The sequence below is a fragment of the Heterocephalus glaber genome, unplaced genomic scaffold, assembly GCF_053883595.1.
Source record: "Heterocephalus glaber isolate CG9 unplaced genomic scaffold, H.glaber_assembly_v1.0 deba00001444, whole genome shotgun sequence".
Taxonomy (NCBI): Eukaryota; Metazoa; Chordata; class Mammalia; order Rodentia; family Bathyergidae; genus Heterocephalus; species Heterocephalus glaber.
Window position 1 is genome coordinate 12,157,998 of NW_028258297.1, and position 21,192 is coordinate 12,179,189.

The 21,192-nt window shown below is 40.4% G+C and overlaps 1 protein-coding gene across 2 annotated transcripts in view; it reads left to right on the forward strand.

The window, feature by feature from the left end:
- Tm7sf3 (transmembrane 7 superfamily member 3) overlaps positions 1-15,989 on the forward strand; it is a 36,239-nt gene extending 20,250 nt beyond the window's left edge. For both annotated transcript variants that reach the window (XM_004845725.4, XM_087213982.1), the window contains 7 exons: positions 1,398-1,575; positions 7,377-7,463; positions 9,669-9,749; positions 11,002-11,154; positions 12,897-12,994; positions 13,583-13,745; positions 14,888-15,989. In XM_004845725.4, the coding sequence (XP_004845782.2) occupies positions 1,398-1,575; positions 7,377-7,463; positions 9,669-9,749; positions 11,002-11,154; positions 12,897-12,994; positions 13,583-13,745; positions 14,888-15,150 (1,023 nt within the window). In that variant the 3' untranslated portion in view covers positions 15,151-15,989. The remainder of the gene's footprint in view (positions 1-1,397; positions 1,576-7,376; positions 7,464-9,668; positions 9,750-11,001; positions 11,155-12,896; positions 12,995-13,582; positions 13,746-14,887) is intronic.
- Positions 15,990-21,192: the final 5,203 nt, after the last annotated feature.

The following is a 21,192-nucleotide window of genomic DNA, read 5'->3' on the forward strand; positions in this document are numbered from 1 at the left end:
GGGGAGATGCATGTAAGTTATGTTTTCATTGTAGCTACATCTATGACCTGGTAATCTTGAAAATGGATGGAAGTGGTGGTAATTTTCTATGAACTCTAATAATTATTGAATAAAAGCTTTTGGAAAATATGAAAGTTACAGTTTAAAAAAATAACAAGAAACTGCTTATGGATATACACATTAGCATTAGTATGGGAACCTAAGTCTCCAACTCAGAACAAAAATTTTCTCCGAGCTTTTGAGTTGCTATAAACCTTTGCTACTCCAATTGTCATCCACAAACATTGGTACTTTTTTTTGTTTTTTTTCGTACCGGGGATTGAACTCGGGTCCTTGCACTTACGCAACAGGTGGCAAAACCACTGAGCTAAATCCCCGGCCCAACACTGGCACTTTTTTAGAACTGCAGATTTTTAGGCTCCAACCTAGAACTGGTGGATCAGAATTTGTATCTTATTTGCATTTTTTAATTCTCCAGATGATTCTTGTGCATATTAGAATAGATGCCGTTTGTTGAATATTTACTTTGTGCTAGTCATTGTGCTAAGTACTGAAGAGAGTGGTGAGCAAGTTAAAAATGATTCCTATTCTTGTTTAAAATCTAAGAAATGAAAACAATTTTTTTACTTCTTCCTAGCTGGCATTTACACACTATTTATGTCACATTTTACTTAAACTACTAACATACAACATTCTATACAAGATTTCTAGGAGCATTTGTCTCTATTGGTGGGTATAAACTGTGTGGGATGGTCTTTGGACAAAGTAAAATCAGTTGGTGTGTTAGTTACTTTTCTCTCATTGCTCAGACAAAATACCCAACACCCAAAATTAAAGGGGAAAGAATTTATTTGGCTTACAGTTCGTAGAGGTTTTAGTCCATAGTAGGCTGGCTCTAAGGCAGGGATGACGGCAAACAGGCATGGCAGAGGAGAAACAACATGGTGCACACAAGGCAGCAAAGGCAACAAGAGACCTTCAGTGCGTCTTTCTGCTTCTTTTATCCCATCCAGACTACTGAGATTAAGGTGGTGCCAAACTAATCACTCATGTGTAGTGGTTTAGTGATCACACACCTTTAATCCCAGCATCACACTTTCTTTATTTTTTTTTTTTTGTACCAGAGATCAAACTCGAGATCAAACTCATGTCCTTGCTCTTGCACAGCAGGTGGAGAAACCACTGAGCTAAATCCCCAGCCCCTAATCCCAGCATCACACTTTCCAGATTCAGCTACCTCTGACCGCATGAGGCTTTGGGGGAACATCTAGAGCCGAACCAAAACAGGTGGTATATACTTTAAACAAAAAATATAATTTATATTATATGTAGGTAGGATTATAATAGAATAGCTTAAAAAAATCTAAACACTAATCTTGAATTATTTTTGGCTTTAGGTGGTTACCTTAACAGCTAATGATAAGACAAGTGTTTCCTTCTCCGCCCTACCTGGACAAGGTGTCATTTATAATGTCATTGTTTGGGACCCGCTACTAAATGCATCTGCTGCTTATGTTCCTGTTCACACATATGCTTGCAGATTTGAGGCACTGGAGGATAGTTGTGCTTCCCTTGGTGAGTATATGCATTTAAACTTTGGCAAAGTCTTCTTTGGCTTGGCAGCTCTATTTCTAGTAGGACAGAACAAAGAATGATAAAAGACGCCTTTTCCTGGTTTTCGTGCATTCATTCTGTGTATGCCTTTTGAGCCCTTAACATGATTCTAGTGTTCTAAGCAGTGACTATAGCAGTGAACAAAAACCAAAATACTTATATTTTTATATATTAGTTAAAGAGATGTGATAGGCAAGATAAACTTATAAAGTATGAGCACTAAGAAGAAAAATAAGGGAGAAAACATGTGGCCATGAGAGGAAACTGAGGTAGCATCGTTGGGGAAGGCTTTGGGGCAGGATCTGCGGGCATACTGGGGGTGGTGCCTGCCACGCAGAGGAAGCAGCTGGTACGAAGCCCTGCTCTGAGGCCGCTGTGGATCTGCAGGAAGGCAGCAAGAACAGTAGGTGGAGGAAGATAAGAAGTCAAAGGTAGAGGTAGGGCAGGCAGCTCAGCATGTAGCCTTGTAGATCATAACATGGGCCTTAGCTTTTATTCCAAAGGAAATGGAAACGCACCGGAAGGTTTTGAGCAAACAGTCCTATGGTCTGACACACTCTGGCTGTTCTGGGAGAAAAGACAGAGGCACGAGCAGAAATAGCAAGGTTGATTAGGAGGCCACTGACTTACTCCAGGTGAGAGATGACAGTGATTTATGAAGAACGAGGCATGGAAGGGGTCGAGAGATCTACGTGTGTGCTCATATGTGCAGTGTATCTTGGAACAGCTCATCAGAAGAGAGGCAAAAATAAATAATGTTTTCATAACCTTCAGCCTGATCTCATTAGTTAACATGCTGTTTGCTTTTCATTCTCTTTCTATGTACAGACACATGAATACATAGATAATACTTTTTAAGATCTGAACCATTTGAGAGTAAGTTGTACAGATAAAGACCTAGTAGTTTTTTTTTTTATTTGTTTTGTTTTTTATACCAGGGATCGAACTTAGGACCTTGTGCTTGCAAGGCAGGTGCTGGAACCACTGAGCTAAATCTCCGGCAAGACCTAGTAGTTTTAAATATGTCTGTTTATTTCCTTTCATAATCATAGTAAAATGATCGAAATCACAAAATTAACACTGACACGTAATACTACTTAATCTATAGGTATCAAATTTTACTAGTTCTTCCATTATCAATGTCTTTTAGAAGCTGCAAAAAGTTTTTTCCTTGTCCCAGGTCCAGTTCAGGATCCCATGTTGCTTTTACCTAATCCAGCTCCCTAGTCCCCTGTAATCTGGGACAATTCCTCAGTCTGCATTTGTCTTTCAAGACATTGATCTTTTTTGAGGAGTACAAGTTATTTTTAAAGTTACTTTGATGTTTCCTAAGGTTTAAATTCATGTGTTTTTGGTAGGAAGGCAAAAGAAGTGATGTTGGATACTTCTCTTACTGGATATGTTTGATATGTTTGTCCACTTCTTGTGGTGATAACCATGATTACTTGGTTAGTGGTGTCTGCCAGTTCATTTTTTCTTTTTTAAGTATCTTTTGAGTGGTAATTTGAGTGCTTGTGAATCTCATCCTCAAACTCCCAGTTGCTAGTTTCAGAACCCAGTGATCTTTGCCTGAAACATTCATTACTAGGTGGTTACCAAATGACATTTTTCCACTTTTGTCCCAGAGTTCCCACATGTGACCAATGCCTGGCTGGATGTATTTTGAAATAGGGTATGGTGATGGATTAGGTGAGGGTTTGGGGAAAAGCAGTGGAAAAGATGACTCTTTGGTTTTCTGGCCTGAGCAAGTAGAAAGAAAGCTGCCACTCCCTGAAATGGGAAAGACTTGGGAGTGGGTTTAGGAAGAGCATATCAGAGTTCAGTTTTGGGTGTGCTCGGTTGGAGAACCCTGTTAAGCATTCAAACAGAGATGTTCATTTGATAAGCAGTTATATGTATCAGCTGGAATTCAAGGGAAGGTCTGGGCTAGAGATTATCTTGGCAGTTGTCAGACTAAATATATGGCATCTACAGCCATAGGCTGGATGGGTGCATTTGTGGAATGAGTACATAGAGAAGGGAAGGGATTCCAGGAGTGAGCCCTGGGTGCTTCCATGTGTGTAGAGTTCAGGAAATTGAAGAAGATCCTGCTGAGGTGGCTGAGAAAGGGCAGCAGAAGTGGTAAATAGAAAGTTGGATTTTTGCTTGTTTGTTTTGGTTTTGGCAGTGCTGGCTGTCAGACTCAGGGCTTTGCACGTGCCAATGTACTGCTCTACCATTGAGCTACACCCTAGCTTGAAAGTAATGGTTTTTGAAGGCAGTAGGAGAAAGTATTGCAAGGAGGATGGAGTTGGAGTGATGACCTGTGTCAGATACTGCAGATGGGTCAGCTAAGAGACTGATATCAGCAACATGGAGGCCCTGGGTGCTGGACAGAGCTGCTGCAGTGGAGCAGTGTGTATGCTCAGAAGGAACAGGAGAGCAGAAGTTGGAGAAGGAATTCAAATAGCTCTTTCAAGGAGTTCTGCTCTAAGAGTAAAGTCTGTTAGTTGTGCTCGTGCCGGAGATTAGGAGTCTCTCCCTCTGCTAGAGTTATATCCCAGTGTTTAAGAAAAGAAAAATTGGTGACACTTGTTAAAACACAGGAGGACTTTATTCAAGGCTAGGGGCACTGCAGTGACGGTAGGGACCACTGCAATGGGATTTTGCAGTGGGGTAGAGAGAGTGCACTCAACTTCAAATATAGCATGGGCAAGTGGGAATTTATAGCCCAGGGGAAGGCTCGGTGGGTCAAAGATTACTCAGAGAACTTCTGTCTAAACTGAACTAACAGGATTCTGCTGAAGGGAGGCCATTGTGATGAGATATCACCTAGGGGAGGGCAGAGGAGAAACCTGATCAGATATTGAGGGCGATCAGATAACGGGGGTCAGGAGTCCTTGCTAATCTGATTGAACAGTTTTTGCTGAAACTGAATTTTACACGGATGTGCGCAGATGGGCTCATGCGAGGGTTCAGGAGCCTGACTAAAGTGTGGTTGCTCAAGGACTCTGTCACCATCTGGGCTCCCACTGCTAACTGTGCCCCAGATCTTTCAAAAGTATAATGCAAAAGACCTGGGCAGAGTTGTTGTTTTTTTTTTCATGGTACTGGGGACTGAATCCAGGGCCTTCACATGGAGCTGCATCCCCAGTTTTTTTTTTGGTTTTCTATGTTTTATTTTGAAACAGGGTCTCACTAAGTTGCCAAGGCTGGCCTCAAACAGGATCCTCCTGCCTCAGCCTCCGGAGTGCTGGGATTACAGGTGTGCACCACCACACCTGGCTTCCACATTGCCTTCTGTCTTAGTCACTTTCTCATCCCTGGGACAGTTTAAAGGTGGAGAGGTTTATTTTGGCTCATGTTTCAGTTGGCTGTCTCCCAGGCATGATGGCATGGCTGAGGAAGCTGCTCATGGCATGGCAGTAGGGAAACAGAGAGTGAAGGGAGAAGTGGGGGAGGGATATAAATCCTTGCAGGCCAAGCCCAGGTGACCTGCCTCTTCTGACCAGACCTCACTTCCTAACAGCGTTAGCTGTAAGCCCCAGTACTCCAGTCACCCTCTGAAAGCCCTATCTTTTAGCCCATGAGTCTTTGGAATGGCATCTAGAAATGCACAACAGCACATTTTAATTACACTTTGGCCTCTGTCTCAACACCTCTAGTGAAACCGTGGTTAAAGACACTCTAAACTTTGGCTCTCTCCTGTCCTTCTATTTCATTTAGTCCTTTGTTCCCCAAAGTGACCGCCTGTTTTTTCTCTTCTGTTATTTCTAGAAACCTTCTCTCCTCTCCCGTTTTTCTTGAATAATTTGTCTTCTCCCTTCTTTCTGGTACTGTGATAGGAGATTCTATTTAGAGCTCCTCTCTGGTGTCATGGGAGAATAGCTAACTCTGTGTAGTTTTTATTGGGTTGGAATAAAACTTCTGCCAGATTTTCAGTTAAAAAACAAATCACCTCACTCAACTCCACGTTTTCAATATAAAGATTAAGTCTTAGGATGATAATCAAGTACAGGTCTGAAATAAACAGAATGGGGCATTTTTATCTTTCACTTAATCTTTCGCTGGGTTCCTGATTCTCAGAAAAGCTGATACATAGGCAGATGTTATGCCTTGCAAAGTCTGATCTTTCATCCTGTATTTCTTATTTAACTGTATGTCTTTGTGGTCCCTCCATCTTAGCTTTTTTTGGGGAGGGAGAGGTAACTGGGGATTGAACCCATGGTCTTCACACTTAGCTATATATATATCCCAGCCCTTTTTTATTTCTTAGGACAGGGACTCTCTAAGTTTGTAAATTGCCCAGGCTTGAACTTGCGATCCTTCTGTCTCAGCCTCCCGAAGTGCTGGAATTACAGGTGTGCACCGCCACAGCAGGCTCATCTGAGCATCCTTAAACCTTCTGATGTGTTTATTTTGCTGCACCTTGTAACATTTTTCTGTGAGACTGTATAGGTTTTGGTTTTTGTTCTTCGTGCAGGAATTATTTTCTTGTGTTTATCTCAAAGGAGTTATGATGATGGTGAATTTAGTGAGCATGTTTTTTCTTGAGTTAAACTATACCTTGTCCAGCCTGGGTAATTTAGCAATTTAGGAAGATCCTGTCTTCAAATGAAAAATAAGAAGAGGCCTGGGGAAGTAGTTCAGTGCAGAGGCCCTAGGTTCAAGTCCCAGTACCAAAGAAAACTGTATCTTTTGAGTAGTCATGACATTTAAAATTTGTACTTATGAAGGTCATGGAATTAGAGGTTTTTGTCATCACCAAGCATAGTATGCTTTATTGTTGGCTTTAATGCAGCACTTCTCCCAAAGCAATATGTATTTGTAAGACTGGAAGTAATTTGTACATGTATGATTTATCGTGTAATGTAAGTTCTTTTAATATGAGATTAGATTTTTTTTTATTGTGGAAACTTCAGTGAGCCTCTGTGTATGAATTATGGAGCATTAGCAATTTTAATTCATGGCTGTCATCCTGTTTCTCCTGTCGACCCACTTGCTTTTCTCTTTTATTACTGGATTATTTTAAAGCAAATCCTTGGTCTTCATTTTCAGTAAATGTACATATATATATATATATATCTTAAATATTTAGTGTTTCAGAAAATAGTAAATATTTATATATATATATCTTAAAGGTAAGCACTGTTTAAAAATCTATATAACCACCATATCATTAACACAATTTTCAATTGAAATATTAAAAATAATTCCTGAATAGCACTAAAATGAACAGCTAGAATTTATAATTCCCCAGTCATCTCAGTTGTTTTCCACAGTCTGATAAGGTTTCAGATGAGGTCTATACATTGTATTTAGTTGATGTGTCTCATGAATCTGTGTTAATTCACAGCCCCTGCCCCCTTTTCCCTTGCCATTTGTTGAGGAAACAATGGTTGTAGGCATGTTTGCTTGCTTGCTTGCTTGCTTTTTTTTTGCTCTCCCCCCCATACTATGTTCTAGTGTCATACACCTCTGTCAGCAGCAGAGTAGCCACTGAGCAAGAGAGTAGTGAGGTGTAATTTTCTGCATGACACTAGCCATCACCACAGTAATGACCAGCTAGACTTTATTTTCCAGGCAGGTCTTATTTTTGAGGAAAAATGGTATTAACTGCCTGCATGAATTAATTCATGAGGGGGTGGCAAGAGTGTTCTAAGGATAAATTATACACGTGGACTAAATCAATGTCATTTCATTTTGCTTTTTTGATGTTTCACTAATTACATGCAAGGTATCAAGTTACATGTATTGTCCACTAAGTTTTCATTGTTTTATAGGAAGAGTATCTACAAAAGTGTTCTTCACTCTTTTTGCCCTGCTTGGTCTCTTCATTTGTTTCTTTGGACACAGATTCTGGAAAACAGGTATCATGTTTGATGTGGATGGTAGTTAAACTCTTTGTAGTCTTTTGTCTTATGTACTTGGAAATCCATGAAGCAAAAGAGTGCTTATTCTCTCTACTATCTTCATAGATTTGTGGCTGAATTCTTTTGATGATTCTACTGAGTTGCTGCACATTTTAATTTTTTTGTTTCTCTCAACAGTGGAGTGCAAATTCCTTTTTTTTTTTTTTTGTACTGGGAATGAACACAGTGCCTTCACACTGAGCTTTTGAGGTTTTTTTCTTGTTGTTTTTGAGACAGGGATCTCACAAGTTGCTAAGTTGCCCTGGCTGGGCTCAAATTTGTGACCATCCTGCCTCAGCCTCCCAGAGTTCTGGGATTACAGGTGTGAGCCACCATGTCTGGCTGCAACCTCCTCTTATTTTTTTTTTTTTTTGGTACCGGGGATCGAACTCGGGTCCTTAGCTTGCGAGACAGGCGGTGGAACCACTGAGCTAAATCCCCGGCCTCCAACAACCTCCTCTTATTAAGTGAAAAATAAAACTGGGTTTGTGTGGCAAACTTCTTCAGTTACTAGATATGCTAATTGGCTGATGATAACTGAGATGGGCAGATTTTGGTGATGATGATGAATTTGATTTCATATGAATCAAGCTCCAGGCCCATGGTATATAGTGAGCCTGAAATTTCTGCTCACTCCTGGAGGTTCAGCTGCCAAAAGGAACTTCAGAATCCACAGAGTGAGACACGGGGTGGAGAATGGAATATAAATTAAGCCCCCCGAATTAGTTTCAGTATTTCAGCTGCCTCTTACATAATGTTTTTCAATTACAGACATTCCTTGTTTAACAGGCAATTACAGTCCCCCAACTAGGTCATTAAGTGAATTGGTCATTAAATGAGGAATTGTGTATAATATGCACATTACAATATTCAGAACAAAGAAATGGTCAAAGGAAACTCCAACTTGGTGACTTTGCTTTTATTTGCATGACTCTTACATGCAGTACTGTAATATATACAGAACATAAAACTACAGCACTGTACTGTATGGAATAATCAGCAAAAATTACAGTACTGTATAAACAAGGTATACCATACCAAAAAAAGACATTGAGGCTCTATAAGCAAGATGTACAGAACTGTACAAAAAACCAAAAAGATGGGTTGTACTTTTGAACAGTGGGTCCTAGATCCAAACAGCATGCCTTGGGCACAAGTTGGAACAGTCCTTAAACATGTAGGTCTTAAAGGATGACTATCTGTGCCTTAAAAAGGTCCTTACCTGAGGCACATAACTGAGCATCAAGGGTAGAGTGAACAGTGAACACCATCCTGATCTAATGACACTCTTTGAACTTGCTGTAACAAAGTGTTTGAAATAGCACCTCCTTCCTCCTTTTTTCTTCTCTTTTTTAGTACTGGGGATCAAACTCGGGACCTTGCATTTGAGAGGCAGGCGAGGCACCACTGAGCTACATCCCCGGCTCCTTTTCCTCTATTAGGACACTTTTTTCTTGGTTAGAGAGTGTTGTGAGGAATATTTAATCCCTCAAAGTGTAGAATGATTCTATGACAAAGCAATTAATTGCTACACTGTGGGTAACATCCAAGATACTACTAGTTGTTTTGTTTTTTCTTTTATGTTGATACATATCATATGTATTAGAATTGAGTATAAATATTACTAGTAACAACTGAGAAGAATTTAAGAAATATGTAGAACTGTGTTGTCCATCCTCAGGATTAGGTTTATTTGTGGGAAACAAATTTATTGGTGATCTTGTATTTTCAGGTATTTAATGGGTTAAGATAAAAGAATGATTTAAAAGAAACAACATCCTTTGCTTTGAGATACTTTTTAAAAACTTTCTACCTTTTATTTTTGCTTATGTAGCCATCAAAATTTAGTGTGTGATTTCAGATTAGACACAAATGACAAAAGCACTATTTTAAAATAGAAAATATAAATGTATTAAAATGAGTTATGACATTAACAGGTAACCATTTAATAACTGAAATTGACCTACCTACATGATAGTCCCAATGACTTCTAACGATCATCTGCCTTTTAGATAGTTATTTTTCCTCCTTTGAATGCCATAATATGTAAATTCTAGTAACTAAATCATATATTTGTAAATTAGATACTTAAATTACATTGTAAAAGGAGTACCTAACCATAGCTTGTTTTGTTTGTTTCTTTTCCTGCTTATTTGCTACCAGAATTGTTCTTCATTGGCTTTATCTTCCTGGGATTCTTCTTTTACATACTGATTACAAGACTGACACTTATTAAGTATGACGGTAAGTGAAAGTGGCAGTTGAACTGGGTGCACCAAAGCACGTTGCTGTATCTGTGCTCCACCTTCCCTTCCACAGGTTGCCCCGTACTGTGTGTCATATCCAAGTATGTGTGTGAAATAGCAAGCCACTGTTACCGGAGCTGGGTTCCTGGGCCCAAAGACAATAGAGGCGAAACCAGAGCCAGAGAAATACAGGCACAGGCATGGCTTTTACTGGGACTTTACTCCCAGAGACACAGCTCTGACAGCTGGCCGCCCTCCAGACAAAGGAAAAGGGGAACCCCCCAGAGGTTCCCATCTAGATCCTCCATACAAATCAGGGATTCAAGCTGGTGGAGTACCTGGTCCTGACTGGCCATGTGACTGGTAGGGTAAGGCAGGTCTGCAGGAGGCCGGTCCCTGATTGCATCTGTGTTCGGAGAATGTATAATTGTTGTATTTTTAACTCCAGGGCCGGATGTATGTCCTGGGTCCCCATTTATATCCTTGTTTGATTCTGCCATGAAACCACAAAACAGGCACAGTCTCTACAGGGCCCCTCCCCAGCATTTGATTGTCTCAGGCCCTTATGAACGGCCCCTGACTCTACCACCTATAGCATCTCTTCTATAGCACATTTTTCTTGAGCTGCCATTTGGCTTTCCCATCTGGGCTTTTAGTCTCCATGGGGAATTCCTTGGTACTTAGGGAAAAGAAAGGTCACATCGATTATAACCTTGCGGTCCAGCTATGTCATATATTGAGATATAAAATGTACAACAATAAAATTGTTCTGTATTCTGTATTTAAAACAAACACCCAGCCAGGCGTGGTGCTGCATGTCTGTAATCCCAGGACTCTGGGAGGCTGAGGCAGAGTTCAAGCCTAGCCTGGGTGATTTAGTCTTAGTTAAGATCCTGCCACAAAAATAAATAAACAAACAAATAAAATAAAAATAAAAAAGGGCTGGGGATGTGACTCAGTGTGTAGGCCCCGAGTTCAATCCTCATTATTAAGAACAAAACAAAAATACACAGCTTCCCTTACCCCATCCCATTTAACAGGACGTTTGGCCCCTTCTCCCTCAGTCCTAATTTACATGACAGCCAAGCCTGTCCTCTGTCCTGGGGGTTTTAGCTCTGCGAAGAGTTTGCCTGTCTCAGACCAGGCCCTGGTGAAGCTCCGCAGTGGGTCCCAAGAAAGGGCAAAGGCTGGTCTGTGATGCTATGGTTTAAGTGCCTCCGGTCACCAGTGTGTCGCCTTCCTTTGTACAGTTCGACTGATCCTGACAGCCGCAGCTGGCAGCGTGGGCGGAGTTCTCCTGGTGGCCCTCTGGTGGCGATTTGGGACCCTCGGGCTGTGCCTGCTGTGTACTGGGCTCGTGCTGGGCTTTCTCAGCTCTGCAGCGGCTTTCTTCACTCCTCTGGGTAGGCGATGTGTACGTGATTTTTCTGTCCATTGATTCCTTATTTGGAAGATTTTATTTGAGCTTTCTAGACTCAAATACGGCCTTGTCCGGAATGGCGCTGTGGATGCCGGCCTTCTGAAGAGTTAAGGAAATTGGCCCTGGGCATGCGGCATCTGTAGAGAGGCCAATACCAGAAAGAATCCTTCCATTCTCAAAGGCATGCTGTGCTAGGTGTATTGCAAAGTGCTGCCTTCAAACCCCAGTACCGGCAAACAAAATGCAGATCAGAGCCCCTGCCCTAAGTGTGCTTAATCAAACACTGCTGCTTAATCAGCTTACCCCCTTTCCGGTGTGCTTAGAGGATGGAGGGATGATAGATTGGATTTGGATTTCTAGTAATTAATGTGGCCTTTCTTTCTTCCTCTGAACTGGGAATTGGACTCAGGGCCTTCTCACTGAACAACTTCTCTGGTCTTTTGTTTTGTGTTTAATTTTGAGACAAGGTCTTGCTAAATTGTCCAGGCTGGGCTCAAACTCACAGTCCTCCTGCCTCAGCCTCCTGAGTAGCTGGGATTACAAGTGTGCACCACTGTGCCTCAGCTTAAACTCATATTTTTAAGCATTAAAGTCTGAAAATATTTGGCTGACCTCCCAGATCTGATTAAATCACTACTGTTTCAAGCAGCAAAGAGATTATTCTCTGAAAAGATCTCTTCAGGTGTCTGCATCATCACTATTATGTTTAACCCTTACATTCCTTGAAAGACTTTTTTAAAAAGCCACATGTGTATTTTATGAAGGTTAATATAGTTAGACTTCAGAATATGATCCATACATTTTCCTCACTGGCACATACTGCAATTGGCTTTCAGAGAATTTGGGGCCCTAAAGTCAGATCTTCTGCCCAGAATATGTGGATCTCCAGATATAGAACCATCTACAGATGAACAGTGGTGCCAGCCTCAGTATTGAATTCTCAGGCTTATATTCTTGCTTTTTTAAAAAAAAGAGTCTCCTATGTTGCCAGGGTGGGCCTGCATTTCTGGGCTCACTTGATCCTCCTGCCTCAGCCTCCCAAGTAACTGGGACTACAGGTGCACGCCATGACATACAGCTCTTGCTTTTTAAACATAATTTTAAAAGAGGAGTTCTCATGTGCTGGTTCTGGTCACCCTGAGCTGTGCTGCACATTGGAGTCAGACAGCAGGAGAAGGGTTTGGTAGGAGCAGGTGTCTCCTGCTGTCCCTGTGTGCAGTGGCTTGGCAGGGTATGGGCTGATTGTAAAAATCTGTCAAGGGGATTTTGCCACTTATATCAGGTTCACAGCTTAACTTTCAGTGTCTTTTTACTTGTGGTCTTTTATTGTTTCTCTAGTTTAAAAACAGGAAATCACAGATATTTAGGGCTAGGAGGAGGGATGATTTAGAGCTTGGAGATGACATAATTCAGTCTTCTCCACTTATGGGTTAGGGAACTGAGGCCCAGGGTCATGGAAGAGCTGGGACTCTTGGAGCCTTTTCTAAATTACCCTGTACTAAGGGCAGAGCGTTCACCTCTGTACTCCTCACCCTCACACCTTTTAGAGTACACCCTTCAAAGGGAATTGTATTGACACTTAAATATAAAAAATCAGAGTTCATTTGTAGTTGCCAACGTATTTCCTGGTCGTTACTTTAAACTTTCAGTGTCTGTGTTCAGATGTTGAGAAAATGAAATTTAACTTGGTAAACTTGTTATTTACTTGTCTCTTTGCTTTTGCAGGAAACCTAAAGGTTTTTCGTGATGATGGTGTGTTTTGGGTGACTTTCTCTTGTGTCACTGTCTTCATTCCAGTAGTTTTCTTGGGCTGCCTAAGAATAGTAAGTGTCTCCTGAAAAGTTAGGTTCATTCATTGCATTGTTAAGGTAGCCTTAACTCCAGTGCATCAATCTCAGGGAGTGTTAGCTTTAGCTGTCTCTCCAGCATGGGTCTTCATATAGTAAGATTTTAGTGTTGAAGTTCTTTTACAGGCAAGATTATTTTCTGTGGTACAGTATAATCGTGCATTGCTTAGCAACAGGGCTACTTTCTGAGACCTTCATCAACAGCATAATGCAAACATCACAGAGTATACTTACACAAACTAAGAGCCACAGTGTTACTAGGTACTGGATATAACCTTATGGGACTGTCATATATTCTGTCTGTCATTCACTGAAACGTCCTTATGCGGTACAGAAGTGTATATTAAGCAGATAAACTGTTTTAAGAACTCCCGTGGATGTGAAGGCTGAAGGTTGTTTTAGTTTATCTTGTCAGGTTGCCTTTAACAGCTGCTAAGACGTCGTCCCTTTTCATGTGCCCTGTCGGATCAGAAGTGATTCCCTGTGCTTGAGGCCAGTGGTGAGAGTTAGAAACTGTTCCTGTTCTACCTGGCATGATGTCTCAGCTTTGACACTCTCCCACAGCTCAACATCCTGACCTGCGGAGTCATTGGCTCCTACTTGGTGGTTTTGGCAGTTGACAGTTACAAGTACACAAGCCTTTCTTACATCACTCTGAACGTTCTCAGGAGAGCACTCAACACAGATTTCCGCAGGGCTTTCACAAATGTGCCTTTTCAAACTAATGGTAAGACTCACATTCAAAAACTAGGGTAATGGTCAAATAGGAGTATTGACTTTTCCATGCCACCAAGAGCACTCAAAAAAAAAGGCAACTGAGGTGTCTTAGAAAGGAGGAAGCACATTCTACAAATGCTTCAAGAGTGCTTTGTTAATAAGATGTCCATGCGAGCTAAGAATGTAAATGTTTAAGAGTCAGACTTCTAAAAATCTGCTAAATGAACTTGGTTAAGAAATTTCTAAGCCTAGATTACTCTGGTTTACGAAGTCAGTTCTCAAAGAGGAAAAGAAATGACAGTAAAGATGTTTGATGTTGCATGGGTAGGGAGGGTGAGAATGACAACCTGATTTAATTTTTAAGTCGCTGGAGTCTTGTTTTCCCTTCTTTCATGAAGCAGACAATTTGGTAGTTGAAAGTGAAAGTGGTTTTCAATTAGTACGCGAATTGTTTCCTGGGTTGTAAGATTTTATCCATTAAAGATTTTCCATTGACTTTTTAAAGGGAAAAAAAAATGAGCAGCATAGTAAATGTTCACGAATTTTGTAAATTAGGTTGTTTCAGATATGTTCAGATATGAAGAGTGGAAAAGCATGTCTTAGAAGAATTGAGAATATCCTGGATAGGCGCTACTGATTGCTGAGTTTTTTAGGGCAAAATTTTCCCTCTACTATCCAGCTTTTTCTTTGAGTAAGGGGATGACAGTGGAGACATTGAAATCCATGTGTCACGGAATTTTAAGTGTAAGCAAAACATTTATTAGAAACTCAGTACAATCTGTGGAACTTGCTCATGTGTCCCCGTGTCTTCTCTATGCAAACAGGGTCGGGCCCTTTGGGGAATGGGGTAGGAAGGAAGTGAGCATGACAGAGTCTCAAGTTCCATGATCCATGATGTACAAATGTGACTATAACCAGGTCCCCACCTCTTTCCCCAGTCCGCGACAACTGCCGACAGGCACTGGTCCCTCAATGTTGGAATGCCAGGGATCCAAACAATCTATTCTTTAATGACCAGTTTAGACTTCTGGATGCCTATAATCGAAAATCTGTAGTTTCAAAGATAAGACTGTAGCTTTCTCACTCATTCCTTGGTTGTGTAGGTTAGGTTTTCAAATACAAAAGTTTAAATGATTCTGTGCTGTTTTTTAGACTTTATTATCCTGGCAGTATGGGGGATGCTGGCTGTAAGCGGAATTACATTACAAATACGGAGAGAAAGAGGGCGACCGCTTTTCCCTCCTCACCCATACAAGTTGTGGAAGCAGGAGAGAGAGCGCCGAGTAACGAACATTCTGGATCCCAGCTACCACATCCCTCCATTGAGAGAAAGGCTCTATGGCCGATTAACCCAGATCAAAGAGCTCTTCCAGAAGGAGCAGCCTGCAGGAGAGAGGACACCTCTGCTTCTGTAGAGGGGTGTGGGCTTGATCAGGGGACCTCAGCTCTGGAGTTCATGCTCACATGGCTTCCGCAGTCTCTGGAGCGATCCTAACATGGTCAGGTGTCCTTGCTGTTATATGGCAAGGGCACACTAGGGAGTTAGGATGCCTCTAAGTCAGGGAAGGAGAAAGACACCAACAAGTTGGTGGTAGGGAGGCTTTTCCTTATTCCAACTACTTAGGAAATTATCTTTTGACTTGTAAATATATGATTGATATATTCCATTAAATCCATCAAAAATTCAAAAATAAAAAACACTGGTTCTCCGCCTGGTGTTTCTTTCTATAACTCCTTGAACAATCCTCTCCCCTGACTCTGTCTAAACTTGGGGAGGGGGAGGTATTTAAGGAGTGTATTGGATCTTTATTCACCTCTGTTTGCAGATGTAGGGATTTGATACTGAATCCCTTGAATGTCAGGATATAAAAAGAGAAGTAACTTTTTTCTTATAGAAGTAATCTGATTACTTAGTTGCATGTTCTTTTAATCAACACGATGTCAGCATTTAAAAAGTTTTAATTGTGGTAAAATACACATAAAACTTACCAACTTATTTTTAGTGTACAATTCAGTGGGATCCCTTTGTTTTTGCCTTTCATTGCTTAAAATGGTGACTTTGCAAGTGGTTAAATTACATCACTTATTTAAAACTAGGTCAATTCTACACAAATAATAGAATGTTTACATAGGTGTTTATTTATATTCCAAATAATGGGCTTGGGTTATTTTTTTCTTTCATGGCCTTTTAAGATAGTGTTGAAACTGAATTAGATGACATGGATTATGTTTCATTTCTAGGAAATAAGTTGACCCCTAACCTTAATGTATGATGCCATTAACAACCTTAGAACAATTGACACTTCAGTATTCTTTTTGGCTGACGTACCTGTGTTAGCATTAATGTATAACAGTGATACATTAATGTATAACTGCTTTCCTGTCATTAAAGCCTGTGTGCTATGTTTTGAAGTGATGAGGGAGTCATCAAGGATATTGGGCATGACCTGCTTTTAATCAGGACCAGCTTGGATTCTGTAAGGAGAGTCCCCTCCATTTGATACCCTTGTTTCACCACAAGAAAGACCTTGGCAGCCCTGGGCTGCATTCCTCCTGCTCAATGCCTTTTTTCTTGCCTGTCAGAGCGCTGCATTGTGAGCCAGTTCCTCTGACAAGCTGAGGTCAGTTGTGCCCGTGGCATATACGTTTGTGAGGTAACCACTACTTAAGTGCTGCTGCTTTTTAGTTTCTTCAGAGCAGAAAAGATTATTGAAGTTTCACGTCCCTGGAGAACTCTTTAACTTTTGCTTTTAAAAGTGTTTTGGGAAGGATAAAACAAAATGAGAAAATATAAAATGAACCATTTTTGCTTTGAAAAGTTAAATGCCGGTATCCATTTACTACTCTGTAATTCTTACTATTTATAATTTAAACTTGACCAAAAAATCTGATTAAAAAATGTACTGTAGGGACTCTGGTTTCTACCATAGCTTTGTACATTCTAACAAGGTTTAATGGAATGTTTGTGAATCATTCTCTGTACCATCAGAATTTCTGTACTGGCTCAAGACGGTAAAAGGCAGAACACACCTTTTTGGAGGGAGAATGCAAATTATTTAAAAACTTTCACTATGATTTGTAATGAGAAAGTCAGTTTGTATAATTTTTATAATAAATACCTATTTTTTAAAAAGTGAGAAAAAGCCTCTTTATTATGGTAGTCTCATAAAAGTTATTACTGTCTCTATTTGTATCATAGCAATAATACATGAGAGAAAAGTTTCAAGCTATAGAAACAAAACTGTAGAATCTGGACAATTTAATGCTTTATCTTAAAATATCAGCTTAAGAAAAATAGGAAATAAAGGAAATCTGGGGCAGTGTATTCAAATTTATATTCTTTGTTAGAAAACTTATTCCTTCTAATGGATTGATTTGTGTTGGGGGTCATTAGTACTTTAGGTGTGTCGAACTGAAGAAAAGTGGTAGCATTACAGAAAAATCTGCTATACTATTCTTTAAATGTTTTCCAAAAGTTCTGATAGTTATAGGTTAGCTATCAGGTTGCCAAAACTCACTATAATACTAGCCAGAGCTTTCTCTTTGGATAAGAGGATGACAGTGAGAGTTTTCTGTAGAAGGTAGGATAGAAAACTAATTCTAATAAAGAAATTGCTAGAATGTTAAGCTGGAAAGGACTTTAGAGATCATGTTGCCTGTCCTTTTATTTTATTACTAAGTTTGAGGTGCCCAAACTTCCTATCAAAATGTGCTTTGTACTCTTATTGTGATGAAGATACAAGTCCCTGATTATTTTCAACTTTCTTCTGCTGATGAATTGGTAGAATATTGCTAATGTTACTATTTCTTGCTCCGGTCTCTTATTGGAAACTAATTTTACACAAATATGTTTTTCTGAGTTACTCATTGGGGCTTTAGACCTATTTATCATTTATTTCAAATGACTCATATTTAAAATTGCTAATATCCATAAATATCTCCACAGCAGCACTGGTATAGAACTTTCCATTTTAAAGTCCTTGGTGCTAATGTGCTGGGAGCCCAGCCCCCTACATTGTGTCTCCGCCCTTGGTGGGGAAGGGGCTATTTTTCTTCATACTGTGGACTAACTTGTGCATCACCCTCCCACTGAAGCCCGAACTCCCCAGTACCCCAGAATGTGACTTTATTTGGAGATAGGGCCTGTTAGGGTTTCTGTTTAGATGTCTCCCCAAAGCCTCATGGTGGGTGCGGTGGGGGTTTCTTTTTCAGAGGGGGCTGAATATGGAATGTGTGATGCTGGGATTAAGGGTTTGTGATTACTAAACATGTGAGTGATTGGTTTGGCACCACCCTAATCCCCATAGTCTAAATAAAATAAAAGGAGCAGAAAGACACTGTTAAGGCCCCTTGTTACCTTTGTTGCCTTGTGCCTTGCCATGTTGTTTCTCCTCTGTGATGTCTGTTTGCCTCCCTGCCTTGGAGTCAGGACATTATGGACTGAAACCTCTACAAACTGTAAGCCGAACAAACCTTTCCCCCTCTAACTTTGGGTTGTGGGTAGTTTTGTCTCAGCAATGAGAGAAAAGTAACTAAGAAGGGCCTTTAAAAAGTGATTAAATTGACCTGAGGATTTAGCTCAGTGGTGCCACTGCCTGACTTGCAAATGTAAGGTCCTGAGTTCGATCCCCGGTACCAAAAAAAAGTGATTAAATCGAGGCCATTAGAGTAGGCCCTAATCCAATCTGACCAGTGTCCTTATACCAAGAGGAGACTAGGGGGTTAGGGGTGTAGCTCAGTGGTAGACAGCGTGCTTAGCATGTGTGAGGCCCTGGAGTTCCAGACTAGGACATACAGATGCACGTGCTCAGAGGAAAGCCACATCAACAGAGAGACCATCTGGAAACAGAGAAGCCTGGGAAGAAACCAACCCTGCCAACACTGGACATGGACTTCCAACCTCCACAACTGTGAGAAAATTGTTTCTGCTATTTTGTTAGGACAGCCCTAGCAAAAGAATGTATTGTGCAAATGTACAGGACCGTTGATGGAAATGCTTCTTGGCCATTTGGTCACCGCATATTTAAGGACTATGCTTTATGAAATGGACATAAAGAGGAGGTTAAGTTAGCATTTGTTCTCCGGTAAGTGAGTGTGGGTGATCCAAGGAGATATGGCCCTCAAAGTAATGTTTTCAGCCTGGTGTAGCAGGGCACTCTGAAGGCTGAGGCAGAAGGAGTGCAAGTTATAGTCCAGCTTGGGGAACTCTGCAAGACCCTGTCTCAAAATAAAAAGGCCTGGAAATGTAGTTCAGTGCGGTGGGCCTAGGTTCAATCTCTAGTACTATAAAAAAGACAAAACAAAAACCAACCAAACTAAAAAAATGTAACTTTTTCTATTTGAGTCTTGTACAAGAATATAATGTCCTCAGGGTAAATTTTTTTCCTTGGAAGATTAAAGAATGGCCATAATTAGTCTTTGGGGGTAAAAGGCTTACTTTGTTTTATGAGGTTCCTGGGTCCCTTGAGAAGGGACTCTTTGTTGCCCCACGTGCATGTGCTCTGACCTGCCTGGAAGAGCACAGATGCCTGTATCTGGGAGTTGTAAGCCCAGGGGCAGAAGATCAGAAAACGAACACAGCTGGAAGCAGCAAACGAGACATGATATTCAGGGTGCCTTTGTTCCCAGTTCTTCATGGGTTGTGGTTTCAGCAATTCAACTAGGAAGGCTTCAACTCCTTTTTTAAAAAACAAAAATATAGCCATCTCATGTGGGGGAGGAGACCATCTCTGTATCCAAATTCCTTAGAACAACTAAAATAGATACATTGTCAGGTCTAGGCCTAGGGTTCTGGAAGAATAATTTCAGGGACAGGGGTTAAAGGCTTCCTTTCTCTGGGGGCAAAAACCTCTTTTATCCTTATAATGCCTGATGTTTTACTCAACACAGGATAGTCTTCTGTTCCACAAATAACAGCAACTCAACTTTCCTTCCAAAACAGCTCTCTTCTGAATTTGTTCAATGAGATACCAGGTATTTTCTTCCTATCCACTGAGATGCTTTTGCTCTTGTGTTTTACCAGGTCCAGAGTCTTGCATGAAGTAGGAGTAAAAGCTTATAAATGTTAGGGCAAATCAACATGTGAAACTCACACACTTAAAGAAAGCACTTCTGATCACTTTTTAAAAAATAGCACTAAGCCCTTGACCACAGAGTGGTGCTATGGTTTGAGACCAGGAGCTGACAAATCACCTCTGTTTTAAAGCGCTAGTCATCTTCCACTGTATATAAAAACAAAAGCTAAGTGCTGAGGTTTGGGGGTTATGTGCAACCGCAGCACAGACCAATAACTACTTTGCTGCTTTGCAGTTTTTTGTAGTGCTGGGGCTTCAATCCAGGGGTGCTCTACTCCTGAGCTATATTCCCAGCCCTTTACTTTGAAACCTGGTATTGTCAATTTGCCCAGGCTGGCCTTGAACTTACTATTCTCTTGTCTCAGCCTCCTTAATAGCTGGTATTACAGGTGCACACCACCGTGCCTGGCTTTCTCTCTCGTTTTATAGAAGCTCCAATGTACTCTTCCTGTCTATGTGTGCTGCTTGAGAAGTATATCCTGTGTTTCAATATTAGTACATTTTATTGTGGTTACAGTGCTACCTATTGCTATTTTCTGAGGCATTGGTTGCTCTAAAACAGTTGGTTTATTGCTTTTCTTTTGCTCATTTGGGGGAAAAAATTGCAAGGGATGTCATTAACTTAAAAAAATCCAAGGTTAGGTACCAAGGTATACAGTAGGGTTTCAAATGTGTGTGCTTGTATATTTCAAAGCATACCTATACATAGGTTTTCTGATTCACAAGAGGCTTATAAAGACCCCTGGGAAGACAGAGGTTAAAGAAAAAGGCTAACTATTCTGAACTGTGTATTTTTAAAACATACAATTATTTTTACTTAAAAGTTAAGTGATAAAGATGAGCATGACATAACAAACTTGCAGGGATTATACACTAAAATGACAATAAAGGTATGTATATCCACGTCTACTGCAGCATTATTTTGTGTTTAAAAATGTGCAATCTGAATATCCAATGGGGAAACAGTATAAATTACAACACATTTATACAATAGTAGTTACAAAATGCTTTGATTTATAGGAAACAGAAATTGGCACAGTAGAATTAGTTTGAAGTATATTGATATTGTTTATAGAGATTTCCCCCTTTTCATCTGATTTATAAGAATACATAATTATTTATTTATTATATTAAGCTTTTAACTTAAGCAAACATTTTTCTTTCTACTGCTAGAACCTTTAGACCGTAGTATACCATAAACTACACTGAGTTGACACTGACAATTTACTTAGCAGTTCTCCTAAAATAGGATATTTAGGTTGAATCCAATTTGTCTATTCTAACATGGTTTGGACCAGGGGTAGTAGTACAAATGATGAGAAATGGTAGGTTCATGATATATTCTGAAGGGTTGGCCATTGGATTTGCTGATGAATTTGATGC